This window comes from Notamacropus eugenii, chromosome 1 (assembly GCF_028372415.1).
Source record: "Notamacropus eugenii isolate mMacEug1 chromosome 1, mMacEug1.pri_v2, whole genome shotgun sequence".
In the NCBI taxonomy this organism is placed as follows: Eukaryota; Metazoa; Chordata; class Mammalia; order Diprotodontia; family Macropodidae; genus Notamacropus; species Notamacropus eugenii.
In genome coordinates, this window is record NC_092872.1 from 48,887,496 (window position 1) to 48,909,608 (window position 22,113).

At 38.7% G+C, this 22,113-nt stretch overlaps 1 protein-coding gene across 22 annotated transcripts in view; it reads right to left on the reverse strand.

Moving 5' to 3' along the window:
• Positions 1 to 22,113, reverse strand: part of MAPK8IP3 (mitogen-activated protein kinase 8 interacting protein 3) — an 83,611-nt gene that overhangs the window by 41,293 nt on the left and 20,205 nt on the right. For 7 of the 22 annotated variants that reach the window (XM_072599685.1, XM_072599648.1, XM_072599676.1 and 4 more), the window contains exons 2-8: positions 20,792 to 20,912; positions 17,331 to 17,401; positions 16,851 to 16,942; positions 11,106 to 11,129; positions 5,755 to 5,899; positions 1,004 to 1,250; positions 289 to 391 (exon numbers count right to left, since the gene is read on the reverse strand). In XM_072599685.1, the coding sequence (XP_072455786.1) occupies positions 289 to 391; positions 1,004 to 1,250; positions 5,755 to 5,899; positions 11,106 to 11,129; positions 16,851 to 16,942; positions 17,331 to 17,401; positions 20,792 to 20,912 (803 nt within the window). Of the gene's footprint in view, positions 1 to 288; positions 392 to 1,003; positions 1,251 to 3,807; positions 4,712 to 5,754; positions 5,900 to 11,105; positions 11,130 to 16,850; positions 16,943 to 17,330; positions 17,402 to 20,791; positions 20,913 to 22,113 lie in introns of those variants that run through there. The other 15 variants (XM_072599693.1, XM_072599758.1, XM_072599650.1 and 12 more) reach the window with 9 other exon arrangements.

A 22,113-nucleotide genomic window follows, 5' to 3' on the forward strand; every position in this document is an offset into this window, starting at 1 on the left:
GCTCTTTTAGGTTATAAATATAAAATGGGAGATGAAATGGGAGATGTCTCCCACTCAGAGACAGTGAGATACACTGGTCTGAAAACTAATTATCTCATTAAGGCAAAGAAAAGCTAAGACATAGGAGGGAACAGTTTTGACTGAGTTCGCCAAGGCAGTTAGGAGTATATAATTCCCAGTCTATTTATCTAATTCATTAGGACATGTAGTTTTTTATGAAAGTACAAGTAAAAAGTCATCCCACTTAAGATTAGAAAAAGGGGGAATTCTAGGAGGGAGTTATTGTACCTATTTCCAGTACGTTCCAGTCGAGGTTCCTGGCACATGTCTAGCTCTGGTGTGGAATCTATGATGTCTTGAACATCAGACCATTCATCACTACTGCCCATGCCTATAAGAGACAAGAGGGAAATTTGTGATTCATATTTAATTACTGAGATAAAGGACCCTTACCACAAGATTACTCTGAAATTTCAAGAGACAAGGTCCTAGATCACTTGCTGGGGCAGGGGATTATCAGGAAAGAATTTTTCCAAGTTAGCCCATAGCACAGAAAGACCTAACAAATATATATGTATATGGAAGAGACAGGAATGAGAGACATGTTATTTGCCTTTCTGGAAGTCAGAGAGTAGGAGAAAATGTGCACTACTTGCCCTGTTTGCACTTATGATGCATGCAAAGATATTCAAAGGTATATTGTTAGGTATTGCTGGATAACCAATAAAGATTTGATCAAGTGACTCGAGTAAGTTGTGTCATTATTTTTATAGTTAAATTTTAGTGGAAAATGCCCCATTTTCCTTTTGGCTTATTAATTAGATTACAGACTTGTATGAGATTAAAACATGCCTTCTAAATAAGAATAGTCCACACAAGCCAAAACATACAAAGACTCTAGTTATCCTTCAGTGTTGGATTTCTAAAGAAAACAGACTAGAAGGTGCCTGTTACTTGTGTGCTTCCCCAGGATGCACATGGCTGAGGCAGGAGACTACAGTACCTATGCTGACATTCCTCATTTCCTGGGTGACCTGGACTTCCATGTTGCGACTGTTGCGTTTCTCTCTTGCACGTTTGCTGTTCTTTGCTCCAAGACCATAGTCCCCTAAGGGCTGGAGACTGTCATTCAGGGGGGTGACAGCAGCAGAGGGCACGGAGGATGTCGGTGTATTGGACTTGGTGCCAGTGGTGCTGGGTGTGGCAGCAGCAGAAGACTGGCCTGACTCAGACATCTCATCCTGTGGACACTAGGACAGAGAACAGAGGAGGGAGAAAGGAAGTCCTTCTATGTGTTTCTACTACTCTCCAGCTCCATGATCTGGTCACTGCCTTTGGGTACCACAGTCAGCATCAGACCGCTCAGTCACCAATCAAAATAACAGGAGCTGCAGTGGCCATAGGACCTGAAATTTGGTTGAACTATCAACTTCTATTCATGTGGAGGCCCAATCCCCCATGTTTCTCTTCGACTATCAGGAGAATGGTTAAAGATTTTGAGTTCTAAAATGATATAAAAAAAGCTTTATTTGATCTAGGAAGAGACATTCCTTGGGAAGAAACACAAGGATATCTTCAGTCCTACATCACCATGGACCGTAAGAGAAGAAGACACTTTTATATAAACTATTTTATGTCTTATTTAAGATATTACATATCTTTATTTCTCTGGGTTAACCATACTTAGGTAGTTCAAAAGGAGTAGTGCCTGCTTTCGCTTGGCTAATGCCTCTCAGAAATGAGAAGATGCAAATATTAGAAAAGAGCTTTTCTCAGTTATGTATGCTATCTGCATTTCAGTGGTTTGGGACTTGGCTTTCAATGTCACTGTTACACAATACAATCAAACAATTCAGAATGTGATGAAGATGAACACTGGATGAAAAATGGCAATGCAACCCTTTGCAGCCAGGTATCCGAATCAAACTGTAGTCCAGTATGGGAGAAGAGTAACCAAACCGAAGGGTTAGGGGAGAAGGTTGACCTGAGTGGATACATGGGTTTTTCTGGAAACCAAATTACCCCAGCACTGTGACCACTGAAGCAGGAAGAATATTACTAGGTCGTTACATAAATATTAGCTACGTTTCACCTCCTTAACTAGAGTAACTATGAACACTTGAGAGACATCGGCAATTTCCCGATAGGAAAAGAATCTTTCTTCATTTTCAGTCAGAATCTTGGGATATGACATAACTTCACAACCTCAAAATGTGCACCTCAGTCTTCTGGACATGATTTGCTATATCCTACAGACAAAAACAGTATTCCATAAAGTCAAAGAGCTAATAAATATCTAAGTCCTAACATCCTACTCCTATTTAAACACCAGACCTCAGAATCACTGCTGATTTAAATACAGTACACAATTCTACTTTTATGGAATGAGACATGACTAAAATGGTTATGAAAAAACTGATTTTCAAAAAACCCAAATGTTCTTAGCAGTTTATCCTAAGAATTTTATTTTTTAAATGTCATTTTATTTGAATACTTATGAGATATAAAACATGTCAATTTCTCTTCTTAATGAATTTAAGATAGAGGACAACTTCAATACTATATACAGGCTCATAAGCCAAATTTTTGCTCATCATTGTAATTTTTAAAATCACACATCTGTTAACTAGTATTATATACAATCTCTTTATTCTTACAGTAAATAACTTCGTTCTCTCAATAGAAACTTCTCAGGACCCTGCACACCTTTGTTCTTCCTTGTCAGTATCTATAAAGTATCCTCCAATTTAAGTTTACAAAGAAAGCAGATGCTTGCCTTGTGGGCAGGATAATAAAATATGTAACCGACCTAAGCACATGGACTCAGGTTACTGGCATTTCTAGGGGACAGGGGAGATGTTATTTATGAGATAAAACATTAAGGAGAATTTCCTAAAAGTGAAAGTTTTTGTAAACTGGGAGAAGTAAAAAGATGGTAGTCTCCTTTAGAGGTTTTAAAAAACAGTAAATGCTCTTGTCTAGGAATTTCTTGGATAAAAATTCTGAATAGACTAGAAATCAGTTTAGAGATAAGTGGTAGAGTTGTTTCTTTAAAAGTGAACAACCCAGCATTTTTCTCCAGCTTTCTGAAAGCTATCAGAGATTAAGTAGGTAGCAAATAAAAGGCAGGCCAAATGTTCCTCCTAAGATCTCACTTGGTGGCTTTGTCTAACAGGTATCTCTGATCTGCATTTAGGAGACCTCAAGTAAATTTTGAACTTTGCCCACTCCCTTTGAAGTAATTCTGTGTTAATATCTCACATTTGCTTTCTGTGGTTTTAGCACCATATGAAAAAAATGCTCTTTCTGCAAAATAGAAAGAAAAATAAATCACCAGTACCAAAACAATTACTGGATGACTAAATTTTCACATCAACCTCATCTACTCCCATACTTCGTGGCCAGCCCATGTTTTGTGGCTATGATGGGATAGGAACATCTCTCCTCCCACTCCTTCTGCCATTCTTGCTGCAGTTGCTGACATACGGGGGAGCTAAGAATGTAGGAGGAACTCCACTGAACAGGGTGAGAGGAGTGATGCACATGATGGAAAATACACATATTCAGTCAAGTTCCTCTTTGCTGATCCTTATCATCTTTGGCTCCAAAGGCGACATTTTCACAGACTCTTCATAACCCACCAATTTACACCGTAGACAATCAAGGGACTCCTGGCAAACATGGCTTACTTTTTAGTAAAATTTGGGGACTCTTGTTTAAAAAGAAACCTCCCAGATGCCATTAAAACTCACTATTATCCTAAAGCCACCACTTACCCAAAGGACACTCTCCTTGGCCACCACTTACCTAAAGTCAAACCTCTCAACCTCCTAAACATCAATGTGTGTAGCAGTGGCCTCCAAAATGCATTGCAAAGGACCAAAATTCTTAGCAGTCATTTCTCACCATGAGTAGTCACAACTGTTTGGTTAAAACACTGAAAATACAGTACATAAAGAACAACAAAACACATTAAGGAGTTAAAAAAACAAAAAAAAACATTAAAACCTAATGCATGAAATAAAAAGAACAAATAAAACTTAAACATAATAACGCTGAAAAAAATCAAAATTAAATAAAACAAATCTGTGGAGCCAAACTTCAACACTACTTAAATAATGGACTATTTCAGTGAAAATTCAGGACAAAGAAAGGATGCCAGAGGACAAAAAAGCAATGAGAAGTGTCTAAGAGACATGATGTGGATCCTTGTTGCCACTGCAGGGGAAAGCATGCAGACCACAAAGCTTTCTAGCTACTTTGCTGACCACTATGCCAGTGTACTTTCAATTCAATTCACTTCACCACATATCTATCTATTAGGTGAGTCACCTCCATGAAGCCCATTCTAACAATGAGGTACACAAAGAAAAAAACAATAAGCCTGAAATGACTAATCAAGTCCACGACACAACCAACATTGAACCTAGTATACTAAAATTCTGTTTCCTTCCCTTATTTTGCTGCTCTCTCTGCCTGAATGCCAGTGTCACATTAGTGTTATGTATATATACTGTGTGTGTGTATATATATATGTACCCTAAGTGTGTGTGTTATCAAACCCACGATAATCTCAGAGCCATGCTCACTAGCTAACACGAAGCAGAAACAGAAGAAGATAATGTAATAGCTTTTCTAAAGAATTTGCAGGGTACACAAACACTTAACAGCCAAACTGGAAACCAAGAGGATAAAAGGTCGGAAAGGAGATTGGCATAAGCTCCTCTCACCTCAAGCTCATCAGCTATAAGCCTTGCCCTAACTCATTCAAAGGCAGGATGCCCCAGACATAACTTCTAAGAACTGTGCTTCACCAGGGTTTCTATAACCTTGTCTCAGTGCTATCTACTACAAGTCAGCATCTGCTACAAAATAACACTGTTCCCTACCTGATGAAGATGGCATAAAGCATGCTTTGCAACTGAACTCTCAAAGGTGAAATCACCTTATAGATCAAAGCTAGCAATTACTGAATGACTAGTGTTATTCAGTGATACCACTTAGTCATTTCTGAAGTAAAAAGTTAAAAGGTTTGGTTTTATTGGGGTATGGATTGTTATCTACATTCAGAAATAGGTTCAATAGGTACCTGTCTAGGGGGATTCTAGTCTCCCAATTCCAGGTTATAGCATGGGAAGCTAGCATAGGGAGGACAGACTAAGAAAGAAAAGATACCATCTTTCCAATTCCCTAATTTGAGCTCAACTGCCAGCCCCAGATGCAAGCAGCATATCTGATTAGAAAATGAACTCCTGAAATCTGCTAGGAAGAAGGTAAAATGCTTTTCAAACTGTAGCTCCAAGTAGAATACACAGTGGCCTACTCAGTAAGAGCCAATAGCCTGACATGGAACATTAGTATGGGGTGTGGGAAGTGGAGGCAGTTGAACTTACTGTTAGACTAGTCCTATTCTAAACATCAAACACATGCTGGGTGCCAAAAATTCATACTACAATACCAGCTGCAATAAGGCCAACCTCAGGAAAGAAGCTCCAAATACAAGCCACTCAAAGGAAAGAATCAGAGGAAAGCAGGGAATGAGGCAACAATATCCTCCCTCCTTTTTTTATCTTCGCACTCTGGTCCTTCCCCTCCCCTGTTTGCTATGGTTCAGTTCAGGAGTGTAATCCAAACTGAAAAAGGGAGAAGCTGCAAAGGGTTATGGACACAAGTTGGTCTCCGTCTTTATGAACATGTGGATGCCACTGACAGTGGGAAAGAGGAGACCCTTATTCCACGACATGTGTATAAAACCTTGTAGCTGGAGTTGGACTGCAGCTGGCCGAGGTCACTCAGGTGCCAGTGGTCCACTGTGGGGATGATCTTGCCCCCTATCTGTCCACGTACCATTCCATCTGCAAGGGGGAAGACATTCAGAGAGGTGGGGCGCTCCTTCCTGCTGAAACAGGGAAAAAGACAAAAAAACAAATGGGCTGGTGGTTAGACTGCAGTTTATAAAGTACATAATAATAATTAAAAATGTAAATTTTCTTTTCCAGAGATGTATACAGTGTTGCCACAAAAAATGAATGGTAATAGTGGCTGACATTTTTACAAAGTTGTAGATTTCATAAAATATCATATAAATTAACAAAGCGTTTCTCCTATTCCCAGCAATAAGAAGCACCTCTGCTAACTCAGGAAGTAGAAATCGGCTACAAAGACTTGCAAAATCTTTTATGTCTACCCTCTTCTAACTTCACCCAATTTTAAGAATTACTCATTGCTGCTGAACTCATCTTCTGAGAAAGTTACTTCTTACTATTTACAAACTCTTTTAAGCAGAGTGAATTCATTTAAAAATGATGAATGAAGAACTGCTAATATATTAATAGCTATCATTTATTTCATACTTCAAGGGTGACAAAATATTTTATATACTTCATCCAATTTAAACCTCACTTACAATAAAGCTCTGAAGTAGGTACTACAGATATTGCTATCCTCATTTTGCAGATGAAGACACAGAGGCAGGAAGAGACTGAGCAACTTGCCACAGTCACACAGGTAGTATGGAAAGTGGTATGTGAACCCAGGTCTTCTTGACTCTAAATCCAGCTATACCACGTTAGCCCTCCCTGGCATATCAATGCCACTGCTCATTCTTTTTACTGTCACATTCCTACCTTTCAAATTCCATCACAGGCATTGTTTCCTTGCTCATACATCTACTCACTGCTTCCTCTATTATCACAAAGTATTAACACTGAAAACTGGCTAACTTTATTCTAACTATACCTTCAGGGGGATAGGAAGGTTCAGAAGTACAGTTTGCAGAAACTGTTATAGGAAAAAAAAAAATCTGTTCTGTGGGGTATGATGCCGAGTATACACAAAACTCCTCAATCCTTTTCATCCCTATCCACCAAGTCTTCCTGTGAATTACAGCAGAGCCGACAGGGGCAGCAGCTAGAGGTATGGATGAGGTCACCTCAGTTTGAACCCTAGCTCTAGCACCATCTTAGGATGAACATAAGCCGTTTCATCTCTCCAGCTTGCTTTTCCTCCCTGGAAAATGGAGCTTCCCAAAAAATAATGATAGTTCTTAAATATGTTCAAGACAATAACACTTTAGATGTTACTTAGGTAATGAATTAAAAACAACCTTGTATGCTAGACTCAACAACACTGAAGTCAAGTCTACTCCTTCAGAAACACAGTGTGTGCGATCTAAAGGAGCTTCCTTCTAAGCCTCTGATGTTTACTGAAAGGTTCCGACTAGAGGTCAAAAGCATAAAAGAAAAAGCACTTTCTACATGTGCTAAATAAATGTTTTTAAATTTAATTGGAAAGAGACTTGTGAATGAAGGCATGGATGGTCAAGTTCCATTCTGGTAATATAATAAAGGAAAGAGTTTGGGAGTCCTAAGGAATAGGGTGGGTCAACTAGATCCTGGAAGGAGATGGAGGAAAAGATTGTCATAGAAGCTAGGAGAAGGGTGAACTAAGGGAGGGAAAGTAAACTTAGTGGGTTTGCTGTAAGGAGTTCATGATTCAGGGGCCTGATAGATTGGAATAGGCAGAATGTGTACATGTGAATGTAAGAAAGAGTGAGATGTTAGGCTAATATAACTATTGAAAGTTGGTAGAAAGAAAACATGATAATTCAGGACCATAAGATTAAAATGTAAAACTTTATTCATAATACATCTAATCTGGTGGGGCTATACTAGCCTTCCTTCACAAGGAAGAAGTGTTCCCTTGAAACAGTTTGTCCTGTGATGGCTGGGATCATCCCAATTGTCACTGCATGGCAAGAATGGAACTCTAAATATAGTCCGTTCGAATTTTTCTATGCCATCACAATTCTTTGTCCTTCTGCCTTTCCCCATGTATCACTCCTAAAGACCCTATGGTCCCTTAATCCCTTTCTGTTCTCCAAGTACATCACAACTCTTATAGCTTCACCTCCCCTTCACCCTCCCCTTAACAACTGTGACATGATGATGAACAATTTCAATGACTGTCTCTTCACATATGATTAGCTCATTCCTTTGACCTTCCCACTCTTAACATTCTATGCTTTCTGTAGATATTTCAAAGGTATCAAGTGTTGCTGGATGGAGTTATGAAATCATAGTAGGTCTACTACAAATGTGTGTAACCTAATCTCAAGTAGAACCCAATAGGTACATAGCAATCCTTTTACTCATTCCCTACTAATAATTCCCTCAGAGGCTGTTCCAAACTTTCCCCTCCTCTTTCCTTTCTCCCTTCTGTTTTCCAACTCTAGACCCATCTCCAGAAGGTGACCTCTTCTCCTGTCCTCCACATATCAAAGTCCCACTGTATTAACCCATTTTCTCCTTCTGTTTGATCTCAGAGGATGAGGTGGCTTTTCTCTTTGACAAGACTATTTCTTCCAACAGTGTCCTTAATCCTATCTCTCCTAATGTCCTTTGGGATTGCCCCATCAATCCTCATTCTCTTTCATCTTCTTTGGATCTAGTGGCTGTTTTCCTATAGCTTACAAACATGTCTGTCATGTTTTGCATGACTGCATATGTATAACCTCTATCAAACTGCTTACTGTTTCAGGGAGGGTGGAAGAGGGAGTGGGAGGGAGAGAATTTGGAACTCAAACTTTTAAAAACTGAATGCTAAAAATAGGATAATAAATTTAGAGCTACAAAAGATCTCAGAGGCCACCATGTCCAACCCTCTTGTTCTCTAGATGAGGTCCTGAGAAGTTGAGTTCTCAGTCCAGGGGCACAAAGAAAGTGTCAGAAGCAGATCTTCCGGCCTCCAAGTCCAATGTGCTATATGAGTCTAAGTCCTCATTACTTCTTAGTACTTTCTTAGTTCACTGTAATAGACTCTCATTGGCCTCTCTGCTTTTGGTTTTCCTCCTTTCCAATTCACCTTTCATTGTGCTTTTAAAACAATTTGAATGAAATTGAAATGAAAGCTAAACTTTTCAGTAGCTTGCTTATTTTAGTAGCAGCACTTCCATAGGATTAAATACAGATCCACTGCACTATCACTCTTGCTAGCCCTATTTCAGACTACTTTTCTCTACATCAGGAGCCAGTCCTCAAACCAGTTCTAGGCTACTGTCTACTTACCTTTGCTTGTGCTTCCCTCATTTCTGAAAAGGACTCACTCACTGAAGACATTCCTTTACTTTCTGGTCTAATTCAGGTTCTCCTTTTCCCCTAAGGTCTTCCCTGATAAGCTCGTTAAAAGATAACCTTCCCTTCTGGATCTCTCATGCTTTTGTTAAACCTTTCTTCTTTTAAAAATCTTATCAGCTATTAAACTTCTATTATTTTTAAATTGTATTCTAGCTATTTGGGTTGATTTTTAATTCTCTGAATTGGACTGTAAATTCCTCATAGGTAGGATGTAAGTCATTTTTTCACTTTTGTATCTTGAGCTCCGAACACAGTACCTTGCAACTGGTAAGAATCTAATAAATGTCGAAAGAATGGACGTTTTCTTAGCAAGAAGACTTTGCAAGTGTATTCTTCTATTCAGGTTGTAACATTTTCTGTGGACAATTTCATGGGGTTTCTTAGTAAAGAATGTACTGGATTTGGGATCAGGAAGAAGTGGGTTCACATGTCACCTCAGATGTTGACTGAGTGACACGTGGGAGATCATTTAAACTTTCTATGCCTCAGTTTCCTTTTATGTAACAAGGAAAAAGAATAGGACCTACTAATATGGGTAATGTGAGAATCAGATGAGACAATGTATGTAAAGCACTTAACAACCTTAAAGAATAATATGTATATATATATATATATATATATATATGTATAACGTTAAAGAACAACATATAGAAGTAATTAATACTCTATTCTACATACTTGTTCATTCTCAAATCTCTCCCTTGTCAAGATTAAGGAAATAGACAAGATGGGGAAAGTTCCAAAGCAGTGTAACTGCAGAATCATAGAAAGGTCAGGAGGGTCTGAGCTTCTCACTTTACAAATAAACGATTCTTGACAAAAGTCAGGCACACCTACTCAACTATCACTGAGGCAGCTGGACCTCACTGCAAATCAGCAAAATTTTGAGACACTTGGTAGAGACAGTACAAAAATACAAATAGCAGCAACTTATTTTGGAAGATAAATAAAAACAACCATCAGCATGTTAGGAGCATTACCCAAGAAGCAGAAGAGATGGGTCTGACTTTTCCTGTCTGTTCCTTCTGGGATTCCCTTACACAACTCTCCATTTACATACAATCCTTCCTCCAGTAAGCTCCAAGTAAAATGCATAAAACCCAGTTCCTGTACATGGAATACCTCTCCAGGGACTCTTATCAGAGACATTACAAATATTTCCTTCAGTAATCTTGTGTAAAATTAATATAATGGAACCTCAAGTCTTAGGGATAAAAGCAAATGTAACCCAGGGGCTGTTAGAGGTGGTGATGGAAAGCCAGGGACTAGTGGTAGAAGTTCATTTCCACAAATAGCAGAAAGAACCAAATCATTTTCATTTGAGTGCAATCAATTTGAGAGTAGGGATTGTCTTTTTCTTTCTTTGGATTTCTCTATACAACCGCAGCCAGGGCTCCAAGGTGTGTATTTCATAAATATCACTTGTTGACAGGATCACTAAGAGTCAGGCAACAAACACTAGGAGAAATCAATCAAGACTGGAGTACAATCAGCAGTGAGTGGATAATTCTATAACCTGTTTAGGGTCTAGTACCACAGTTGGCAAAATGTTTTATGACCAACAATAACCATCAATGGTTTCTTCCTCTAAGAAAAGGACAAACTCTTGGCTTATTTCTTAGGTAAATGAAGAATCAGAATTTCATGTCCTGTCTCTACTTTGCAAACAGTGCACCTGGTGAAAAAGCAGGAATTCTGTCTTTGTGTAAAGCAACAAAGAGTTCAATATAATTTGGGGCTGCTTAATCACCCTGCTACTTCACATACTTTTCAGAAGGTGCAAATTACTGTGTTCCAGCTCCACAAAGATCAAGAAACTGCTATCATGATCTGGTCCATTCAAAGAGTAATGGTCCATCTGTATTCAAGAAGGATTATCCAGAAGAACTTCATGCCATAGTTAATATGAAAGACAATCCCTCATCTCCATTCCCCAGAACTATAGTAAATAAACACTGTTATGGGCTTTACCTTTTCCTCCATGACTGGCGAGGACTGCAGCGAAGTGACAAAAACAACAGCCAACATATAGCAGCAAGGCACAGAAAGCAAGACAAGAAAACAATCATTAGAGAGCTAAAGGCACATGTGCTCACACTGACAAACAATTGTTCAGCAATGTTTCTAAGACCAGGTAGCCTACTCTGCGCAGCCACCCTTCTACACAATGGACACATGCTAAGACAAGACATATTCAGGAAGACAAATGTAGACACTGTACACACTCTCTTAATATATGCAGTAAGCTTTCAAATATGTTTCTGTCATGCACTCAAAGCAGGTGAAAATACATAAAAGTGCTCATGTTAGCGAATACTTAGACAAAACACACATTCACACTAATATGTAGTAATAGTTGTATGTATAGATCATACACATACACACACACACACACACACACACACACACACACACACACCCACCCAGGAAAAGGAAGCCCATATTCTTCAAATACAAATATTCTGACAAAACACAGTTACAGTTCACATGAACTTTTATTTCGTAGCTCCATCAAGTCAGACAGCAAATTATGGAGTAAAAAAAAATCCAAACCATTGTCCTATTAAACATCCAATTTCAGCAGTGGAGCACTACAAAGGATGAGGGCTCCCACTGTGGTTATAGAAGAGTCAAAAGCAAGAATACAGTAGAGGACCATACATTTAATTTCCAATGTATGAATTGTCAGCGAAGAAAATAATAATAAATACTAATGTAGGAAAGATCACTGAGGATTTTCAGGGGAAAAGTCTCTTCTTTGTTAGCCACAATCTCAATTCCCAGCAGTAAACTAACCCCAACACATGTTTACCTTCCATGAATTTTAAAAACTAATCTGCCAACAAAGTGATAAAAGTTGATGTTTTCTGATTCTCAATCCCTGTATTCCAGGGAGCTCATATGCAGGTCTGTTCTTGTTGTTCAGTCATTTCAGTTATGTCCAACTCTTTGTAACCCACTGGGGGTTTTCTTGGCAAATATACTAGAATGGTCTGCCATTGTTTTCTCCAGATGATTTTACAGATGAGGAAACTGAGCCAAACAGGGTTAAGTGACTTGGCCAGAGTCATACAGCTAGGTAGTGTCTGAGGCCAGATTTGAACTCAGAAGATGAGTACTCATAATTCCAGGCCCAGCATTCTATCCACTCCGTCACCTAACTGCCCATCAGGTCTGTTCTTACACTGGTTGTAATTCTAGCTCCTTTGTCCTATACAATATCATATTCCAAGCCCTCCACTCCTTTAATGTGGAAGCTGCTAAATCTTGTGTGATCCAGACTGTGGGTCCGTGGCATCTGAATTATCCTTTTCTGGTTGCATGCAATATTTTCACCTTGATCTGGGAGCCCTGGAATTTGCCTATAATATTTCTGGGAGTTTTCATTTTGGGATCTCTTTCAGGAAATGATTGTGGATTCTTTAAATTTCTATTTTACCCTGTGGATCTAAGGTGTCAGGGTAGTTTCCCGCGATCATTTCCTGAAATATGATGTCTAGGCTCCTTTTTTGCTCGTGGCTTTCAGGTAGTCCAATAATTCTTAAATGATATTTTCAAAGTCAATTGCTTTTACAACGAGTATTTCAATTTTCTTCTATTTTTTCATTCTTTTGACTTTGTTTCTTGGAGTCTTGTGGAGACTTCCACTTGCCCAATTCTAATTTTTAAGGTGAGTCTTCTTTTTGTAAACCTCTTTTTCCACTTGGTAAATTCTGCTTTTTAAGGAGTTTTCTTCAGCAAACATACCTCCTTTTCCAATTAGCCAATTCTGCTTTTTAAGGAGTTTTTTTCTCCAGTGGATTTTTGTGGCTTTTTTGCCATTAGGTCAACTTTGTTTTTTAAGGTGATATTTTCTTCAGCAATTTTTTGTGCCTCTTTTACCAAGCCATTAATTCTTCTTGCATCACTCTCATTTTTTCCCTCATCTCCCTCTCTCTCTCTTTTTTTTTTATCACTCATCTCTTTCCTTAACTCTTCTAGGAATTCTTACTGGTCCAATTAGCATTTTTCTTTGAGGTTTTGCTTGTAGCTGATTTCACATTGTTTTCTCCTTAGTTTATGTCTTGGTCTTTCCTGCCACTGTAATAGCTTTTTATGATTAAGTTTTTTTTTGTTGTTTGTTCATTTTCTCAGTCTATTTCTTGACTTTGAATTTAATGTTAAAATTGGGATCTGCTCACCTGGGGTTGAGGAGGAACTGTACCAAGCTTCAGGCTTTTTCATGCTGCCATTTTCAAAGATAGTTCTGGGGATCTGCAAGTTTTTGGTGCTTCCAAGGCAGTGTGATGCTGGGAGAAGTATGGCCACTGTCATGGTCTGTGCTCTGGTTTTTACCCAAGAATGGCCCTTGAAGCCTGCAGCCACAAGTACTAGAGCTCTTTTCTGCCTTGGAACTGTCACCAGGGCCCCTGCTCCCTTGTAACTGACCTTCTTCTGCATACTGGAACTGTGACCCAGAACTGGGTACAGACAATAAGAGTTGCCAATCAGTGGTGGCTGTGCTCAGTGCCAGCAAAAGGTCCCTTGTAATCTCTTTCTAACTGGTTGTCAGGCCCCCTTACTGTCTCTGGGCTGTGGAAGCCACTTCTGTTTAGCTTTTAAAGCACCACACCATCTGGTCCTATCCTCTCTGCAGCTTCCTTTGACATTACTTCCCCTCATGATTCAGCCAAACTATATACGTCACTCATATACAATATCCATCTTCTATCTTTCATCTCTGTGATTTTGCACTGGATGTCCATCATCTCTGAAGCCATCTTTTCTCACCTCCGCTTCAGAGAATCTCACTTTTCCTTCAATGACAGCCCCAGCACTGCCTTTTTCAAGAAGCCTTTCTTGGTCCCCACCCCACCCCCCCCCCTGCCAGTACTCTTTAGGCACATTCTTTAGCCTCCTGAAACTCCATAGCAGTTGCTTTGCTTCCACCTGTGCAGGAAGGAAAAGAGCTTTCCAGCCTCCCTAAGCATCCATTCCATCATGCCACAGGCACCTGCTTGGGACTCCTACAACTCCACAACAGCTGCCTTACCCCACTCAGCTTGCTTTCCAGCTACACTCAACTGTTTGATATCCTAGCACAACTTCATCTCAGGCTGAATCCCTATGGACAATGATAACCTACCTCATTCCCCAATGATTAACATACTCTTATCCTGTCATACCCTTCTCATAGCAGTAAATCTAAACCCCTAGGTGCCAATGTTTAAACACCATTCTCCTCCCACTGATGGACCCCTAATTTCAATCACCCTGAATTCAACCTCCCCAGTATCTCACTCAGTAGCTAACCATTCCTTCCACTGTGTCCTGTGAATTGCCCGTTTCATAGATAACATACTAGCATTTGTCTAAAATCAAGGGAACAGAAAGAGTGCAGTTTAGATTAAGAGAACTGACGCTGCTTAGGTTTCTAATAGCTTGACTTTATACTAGTCTATATTAAATGTATCATGCAGTGGGCCCCTAGACTAGAACCTGATTTCAAATTCTATATACTCCTATAGCAGTGAGGCTCAAGAACAACCTCTCAACAAGGGAAGTCTTATCCTGCAGTAAATAATACCATTTTGGACCACAAAGGAATGACATGAGAGACTGAAGCTTCCCAGAAATTGATGAATGACATTTCAAAGACTAGGCCTTGGTCCAAGACAATTCTGATAGAGAGGCAGCATGGCAAATTGGAAAAATCAATGGATTTAGAATCACAGTACCAGCATCTAAACCCACTTTTGCTACTTGTCATCTATGTGACTTTTATCTACGTGACCTTGGGCAAGCCATTTCACCTCTGGAAGGCTCAGTTTCCTCAAATGTAAAAAGAGGAGTTTGAATTTCATGCCATGGGTGGCCCTTTCTAGCTCTAAATCTATGATCTTATGATTTGGATGTTTCTCATTATAAACAGTTGTCTGATATTTTGAGGGGAGCAGTGACTAACTCAGAACACCTCAATACCATACAGCCGTGCCTGCAGTACCTAAGACTGTAGATCAACCCTGCCTGACTACTGAGCTATATTAGGAAAAATCTGCTTCAGGCAACACTTGGCTCTCTTTTTTAAGTCTCCAAGGTCTTTTTACCTCCTGGGAACACTGGCAGGGAAAGAACATGTTTGATGGAGATGGAATGTCACAGCTCCCAGGAAACTGGCCAAAAGCCCAGCACACGCTCAGAAGATGTCATTTTGGACTGTCCCTATTCAGCTTTTCTACACAAAATTTACATGAAGACCTCTGCTTCTGTTTAGAACTGAAATGCGGTTAACTGGATATTAGTTGTGTAATTTATTAAAAACAAAACCCAATCAATGGGCTAACAAGAAGCACCTATCTTCTCTCATTCTCTCTGTTTAGATAGACCTAATATAACCAGGTAACCAAAAGTCCTCTGCTCTATTATACTAATTAAAAGCATCAATAATAGCTGCAGTTCTCCATTCTCTGCAATAAAGAGTAAACTTACTCTAAACATAAATATCAATCCTGAATTTTTCTACAGATATTTTTTAAACAATGGTTATTCATTTATACCAGCTCTGCTACATGTTGTTATCTGTGTGACCTTGGGCAAATCATTTACCTTTTCTGAGCCTCATTTTCCTCCTTTGTAAAATTAGAGTGGGACTAGATGACCTCTTTTCCCTTTTAACTCTTATTCCTATGATCTGGACAGATTTTTCTTACTTGTACTTATTCTTTGTTATCAGAGTTTTATTGGGTTGAAGGGGAGTTACTGGGAAGTGACAATGATGTAAAAAAAATGTTAATAAAACATCTAAATAGAAAAATAATATTAAGTAAAAAAATAAATCAGAGGATCCTAATTTCACTTATACAAAATGAAGCACAGGCATCTAAGCACTCGTTTCCAACTTTTCAGGGTGACGCAAAGATTACATCTGTAAAAAATATAGAACTACAATTTAAATTGATTTTAAGGGGCCTGTGTATAAAGTTTAGGATAGGTCTTCCATGTGTAGTCAAACCAAGGAAATTTGTGGAGGAGGGAACTCTTAAAAGTCCTTTGGTTGTCCAAAGGGCCACTCCCTAGCTTTGGCAATTACTTAGATGAAGCCTATGAACTATATTTTATTTTGGGGGTCAATTTTCTAGTTTCACAAAGACTGGTAAAGCAAATAAGACGAAGCCAAATCTCAGACTGGTTTCTACTTCCCAAGTAACATCAACATCTATAGGCTAAGGCAGGAGTGGGGAACCTGCAGCCTTGAGGCCACATGTGGTCCTCCAGGTCCTCAAGTGTGCCCCTTTGACTGAATTCAATCTTTAGTAAGGAGTATTAAACTGATCAAAACGCAGGATTCAGAAGTATGAAACTACTGAAATCAGTGTCATAGTTGACCATTTCTGGCCTTACAAACATTTCAACTTAATATTCATAATGGTAGCGTAAGTCTTTTTCCTTCATGTTGACTTTTCCCTGGTCTTTCACACCCAAATGGAAAACCTTTCTAACATGTAAAAGCAAAGAAAAATAATCAGATCTGAACACAATATTTCTTAGAATCTCAGGAAAACTTTGCATCCACGTCTATTTTCCATCCATGACCACATCATCCAAGGAGATTCTATTCTCCTTGATTTGGAAGAACATAAAACTTTTAAAATAGGTTTCTTGTTTTTATAATTCTCTATATGGTACCTACTGTGATAAAAAATGAGATTATACCAATATTCAATCTTCTCATCATACCTTCTCCCAGGTAGACTGCCCTCTGTTTGGCTATTTCCCCCAACCTGTTGCATCTTGGATCGTTCAATATGTTCTACATAGGTCTGGATCATCTGTGGAAAAGTAAATACTCATAAGTACAAATATTAGCTCAGTAAATTAATCAGTTTCTCTATCTTTCCTACCTCTAACTAACTGAATTTCTGGACTCTGGGTGGTCTGTGGTGCTTCCAGTAAGAATGCGGTGAGAATGGAATACAAGTGTAATTCAAAAGTGGTGTGAACAAACTTTTAAGGATAATAATATAATGCCCATTGTAAACCCTGGTAAGGACACTGAAAAAATTCAATTACATGAAGATCACAGCAGATTGGAAGGGACAGGAGGAGTTCATTCTACTTAGAAATTTTACCCTCTTTTGCCTTTTATTCATCACTAATTTTAAAATATCTATGTCATAGGTTGGGAGCTATTAGAACAGAGCAAAACAGGGCACATACCTCTGTGTGTCTCTGGTGCAGGGCATTATATTCCTTCTTCATCTCTGACTCACGCTCCTCCAGTCGAGAAACTAGACAACATAACCATTGTTGGTCAGTTACATAATCTATTTATTACTTGCTCCATTCTCCCCTTTTAATAAACCCCCAAAGCTGAGACCTAAAGCCAGGGGTTACTGATGCCAGGCATAAGTGTTCAAGGTTAGCAGGAAGTAGAAAAGTCTATGTAAGGCCCTTTCAGTGACTGGTAGTATCATAAGCAATTCCTAAGCATATAAGTGGTCTCATAAGAAATTCTCGAGAAAGTCCTCTTTACTTAGCAGGGGGTTCTGATAAAAAATAATCTGAAGAAGGCAGTTAACTTTCTCCAAGAGGATGATCCTACTGAAAGGACTTTGGCTACAGGCACCTCAGTCTTAGTTTTAATTCAATAACTAGCAGAGAGTTGTTACACCAATCTAAGCTACTTAACAGACCCCTTCCCATAAACAAGAAAAAGAGATGGACAGGGAATGTACAGGAACAATCCAGGACAGTGATATGAAACTTAACAGGATACACATTGACCTAAAAAAACCACAAATTAACATTATTCTATGTTGTATTGTATATATATATATATATATATATATTTTTAGATATTTCCCAATTACATTTTAATCTGGTTTGGCAGTGTGAGTTTGACAGCTCTGATTCAGGGAAGAGAGACTTTTATTGCATCTGAGTTTAGTTACTTAAAAAACAAAAACAAAAAACTATGAATACAGTAATAATTTGGCCTTTTCCTTAAGCAATTCAAAATGGTTACTATAATGACAACTGCTCATCTTGATGTATTCTTTACAATTTACAAAGTGTTTCCCTCAAATGAAATAATGCTTCATGATTTAGGAAGCTCTTTCTCATAATAACCCTGTAAGACAAGTAGTACTAACATTATTTTCATAGTCTGAAATAGCTACTAGAACAACTATAAAAATCTGTGGTCACTTCCATTTCGTACTACAATTCCAGAATCCAAAGGCTTAGGACTTTGGTGAAGGAGTATTAACTCTATGTAAAGGAAGAGCTAAAAAAGTGAAATGATCTGCACTAGGTCACAAAGCTGGCAAGTGGCAGAACCAGGTCTTCTGATTCCAAGTCCTGGTCTAAGTCCATTATATCATGTTGCAATCAATGATCTTTTTATCCCCAAGTGGCACTAGCTCTGAGAAATGCCCATGAATGATCATAACCAACTGGCAGAAGAGGAAGAAAAAGGAATACAGATGAGAAAGAGAAAGAGTAGGGCGATGGTCAAGAAGAAGGTTCAGCAGAACAGGGAGTGGGGCAAACTCTTCTCTCAACCTACCTGAAAATGTCCCCTTCCCCATCCTGGCTAAACCAGGACTCTTCCTTCTTAACCTTGACCTTTGGGTCTACTCTCAATTCCCCCCTCCCACTCACCATTCCCAACAGTTATAGGTTGGGCTTCTATTGTAAGGAAGACATGACCACACACACCACCTGAATGAGTGAGAACAGTCATTTCTGGTAAGACAGAAGATCCTGGAACTTTACCACTTGTACTACAACCATGCCTCTGCCCTACAGATCACCACTCTGTCCCCCCCATGGACAGGGAGCTTTGCCATCCATCCTGCCCCTTGTGCCCTAAAGACAGATGGGTCTTTTTGTCTACACTGAGGCTGTGCCCCACCTACCCCCCTTATGTGTTGTTTTTTGTAATAGAAAGAAATAACGACACTACACAAGGGCAAGAGTTATGTTGTCTTAGAATATCACTGCCTGTTTATGAATATGTCTATTTCTCAACAGCATTCTGAGTGAGATACATAGGAGGAATGGTGAATAAAGCATTAAAAAAATTCTAGAGATCAGGGACCATATAATATAGAGACAAAATAAGCAAGCCTTTACAGATATAGAAACAGGTACCCCCCCCCACCCCAAAAAAAAAAGAATAGAAGGATACTCCTGTAGATGAAAAGAACATCTAAATAGTGAATCAGTACGACATGGACTTAAGATTCTATATAATTGTGGAAAAGGGTGGTATGTACATAGGTAAAATGGGTCTTATTTTAAATGCTGTGTACTTAGGCTTTAGAAATAGTCATTCTTTCTGTGGGAATACCCAGGTTGTCCCTACATTATGATTTCATTTCCACTAGCACCACCAATCTCTATTACCCTATTAATCAAGACCCCATTTAGTTGTCTGAGCTACTAGAATTTGCAAACTAGCTCATAACCTTGTTGTGGGGAACCATGAGGGAGCTGTCAAGACCAAAAAATTCTCCAAATGACTGTACCACCAATCTGATTTCAACTTTTCAAAGAAATAAATCTCTATTGCTGTTTTCCAAAATTATGACAAAGTTACAAAAAATGTCCCGATTACAGCAATATTTATCTACCTCCCCCTGTTCTTTAAAATATTTAGTTTTATACACAGTAAGAATAATTAGATAAGAAAGAATAACTTTTAACATTAGTCACTTTTAACAGAAATTTTTAAAACAAAGGAAAATCATTTTTCTTACTATACTGCTGAAACATCTTTTCTAACTTCCTTTACTAAGTGAGTTGTATTCTCTTTGACAAGGGATTAACTTTTTTTATGTCATAGATTCTTTTGGCAGTCTGGGGATGCTTATAACATACTCTCAGAATAACATATATTTTTAAAAATTTATAATTGAATGAAATAAAATACTAAATAGCAGTTAGAAGCTACAGAAAATAAAGATGAAATTTTTTTCCCATCTAAATTCACAAACCTCCTGAAATCCATCAAATCTATCTTCAGGTACTACCCTTAATCAGGTAGGACTGCCTTCTCTGATAGCAGTAAAATCTAATAGCCAGTTACAATGTTTGAAACAAGAAAGAGTAAACATTATTTAATCTCATTACTGGAGAGGCGAGTTAATCTACTGAAAAGAACATAAAACAAGATGTTGTTCAGTTGTTTTTCAATCATATCTGACTCTTCATGACCTCATTTGGAATTTTCTTGGCAAAGCTACTTGGAGTGGTTTGCCTCGTCCTTCTCCAGCTCATTTTAAAGAGGCGGCAAACTTTACTGAGGCAAACAGTATTAAGTGACTTTCCCAGGGTCACACAGCTAATAAGTGTCTGAGGCCTTTGATTTGAACTCAGGAAGAAGAATCTTCCTGATGCCAAGCCTAGCACTCTATCCACTAAGCCACCTAGCTGTTCTCATTAAACAAGGTATCAAGGGCTTAAGTAGGTCAGACAGTTTGTAAGCAAAGAAACTAATCTAAACCAGACAACTATAATAGTATCTAAATTAAAAGATGCTATCTAAATTAAGAACATAATTTATTCTTCTCTAATTTTTCCCCCAAAGATCTCAACACATTATCTACTTCAAGCAATTTTAGCGCAAAGATCAAACAGCAACCCAACTGGGCTACACACACTGGGTTACTCACTTTGATCTGCATAGTTTTTGGCTTTTAGCTCTAGCTGTCGAGTCTGGAACTCGTAGTGTTCAACCTGGATTTGTAGATCTTTCTTTTCCTGTTCCAAGGCATCTTCAAACTCAATGAACTTCTACAAGTAAAAGGAACAGAAAACCATGTAAGCAGGCATAGGTAACATAATACACAGATAACAGAATCATGGACACTCACAACCAGAAGGGATCTAGGTTCCATAGGATTTAGAACTATAAGGGATATTACAAATAATGTGATCCAACCTCTTCATGCTAGTTAGGTAAAATGTTTCATAGAGAATAAATAAACAGGTTGGCTTCTACACTGAAGCAGAGGAAGGATTAGAATATGCTGTTTGCTCTTCATTCTTGATGAGGACCATGGCATCAAGATGAGGACATGACTTGCAGTTGACTCTGATCTGAGTGGGGGAGGGTTGTGCAGGTCACCAGTCTCACTTCTCCTCCTAAGCTATCTGGGTCCAGTGGCCTGATATTCATCAGGATAACTGGAGATGGCCCAGGAGACAATGTGAGACTGTGGCCTTTTCAGGCTAAGGTCTTATCACGTTCTCACTTCGAGCGAGATATTCTGGAGGGCAATGGAGCTAGGATTACAACCAAGAATAACCTACACAGCAAAACTTCAGGGGGAAAAATTGTTATTTAATGAAATAGAGGACTTTCAAGCATGAAAATGCCAGAACTACATAGGAATTCTGACTTTTAAACACAAGACTCAAGAGAAGTATAAAACAGTAAACAGGAAAGAGTAATTGTAAAGGTCTCAATAAAATTAACCAGTTTACGTTCCTATACTGGAAAATGACAAACTCTGAAGAACTTTATTATGAATAGGCCAATTAAAAGGACTTACATAGACAGAGGGCATGGATATAAACTGATGGTACAATAATCTCTTTTAAAAAATGAAGGAATAAGAAAGAGGGATGCACTGGGAGAAGGGAGAAGAAATAGAACAGGGAAAATTTTGTCATTTAGAAGAGTCACACAATGAAGAGCTTTTATAATGGAGGGGAAAATGACAGTAGTGATGGTGAGCAATGCTTGAACCTCACTTACCAGAACTGGTTCCAAGAGTGAAGACTACATATACATACTTAGTTGTGTACAGAAATATAACTTACCCAAAAAAGGAAAGAGGAGGGGAATTGAATAAGAGGAAAAGGGTAATGGGGAGGGAAGATGATAAAAGAGAAGGCAGATTAAGGGAGGCAGTGGTTATGAGTAAAACAGACCTGAGGAGGGACAGGATCAAAAGAGAGAAAAGAAACAGAAGAAAATGAGATAGGGGGA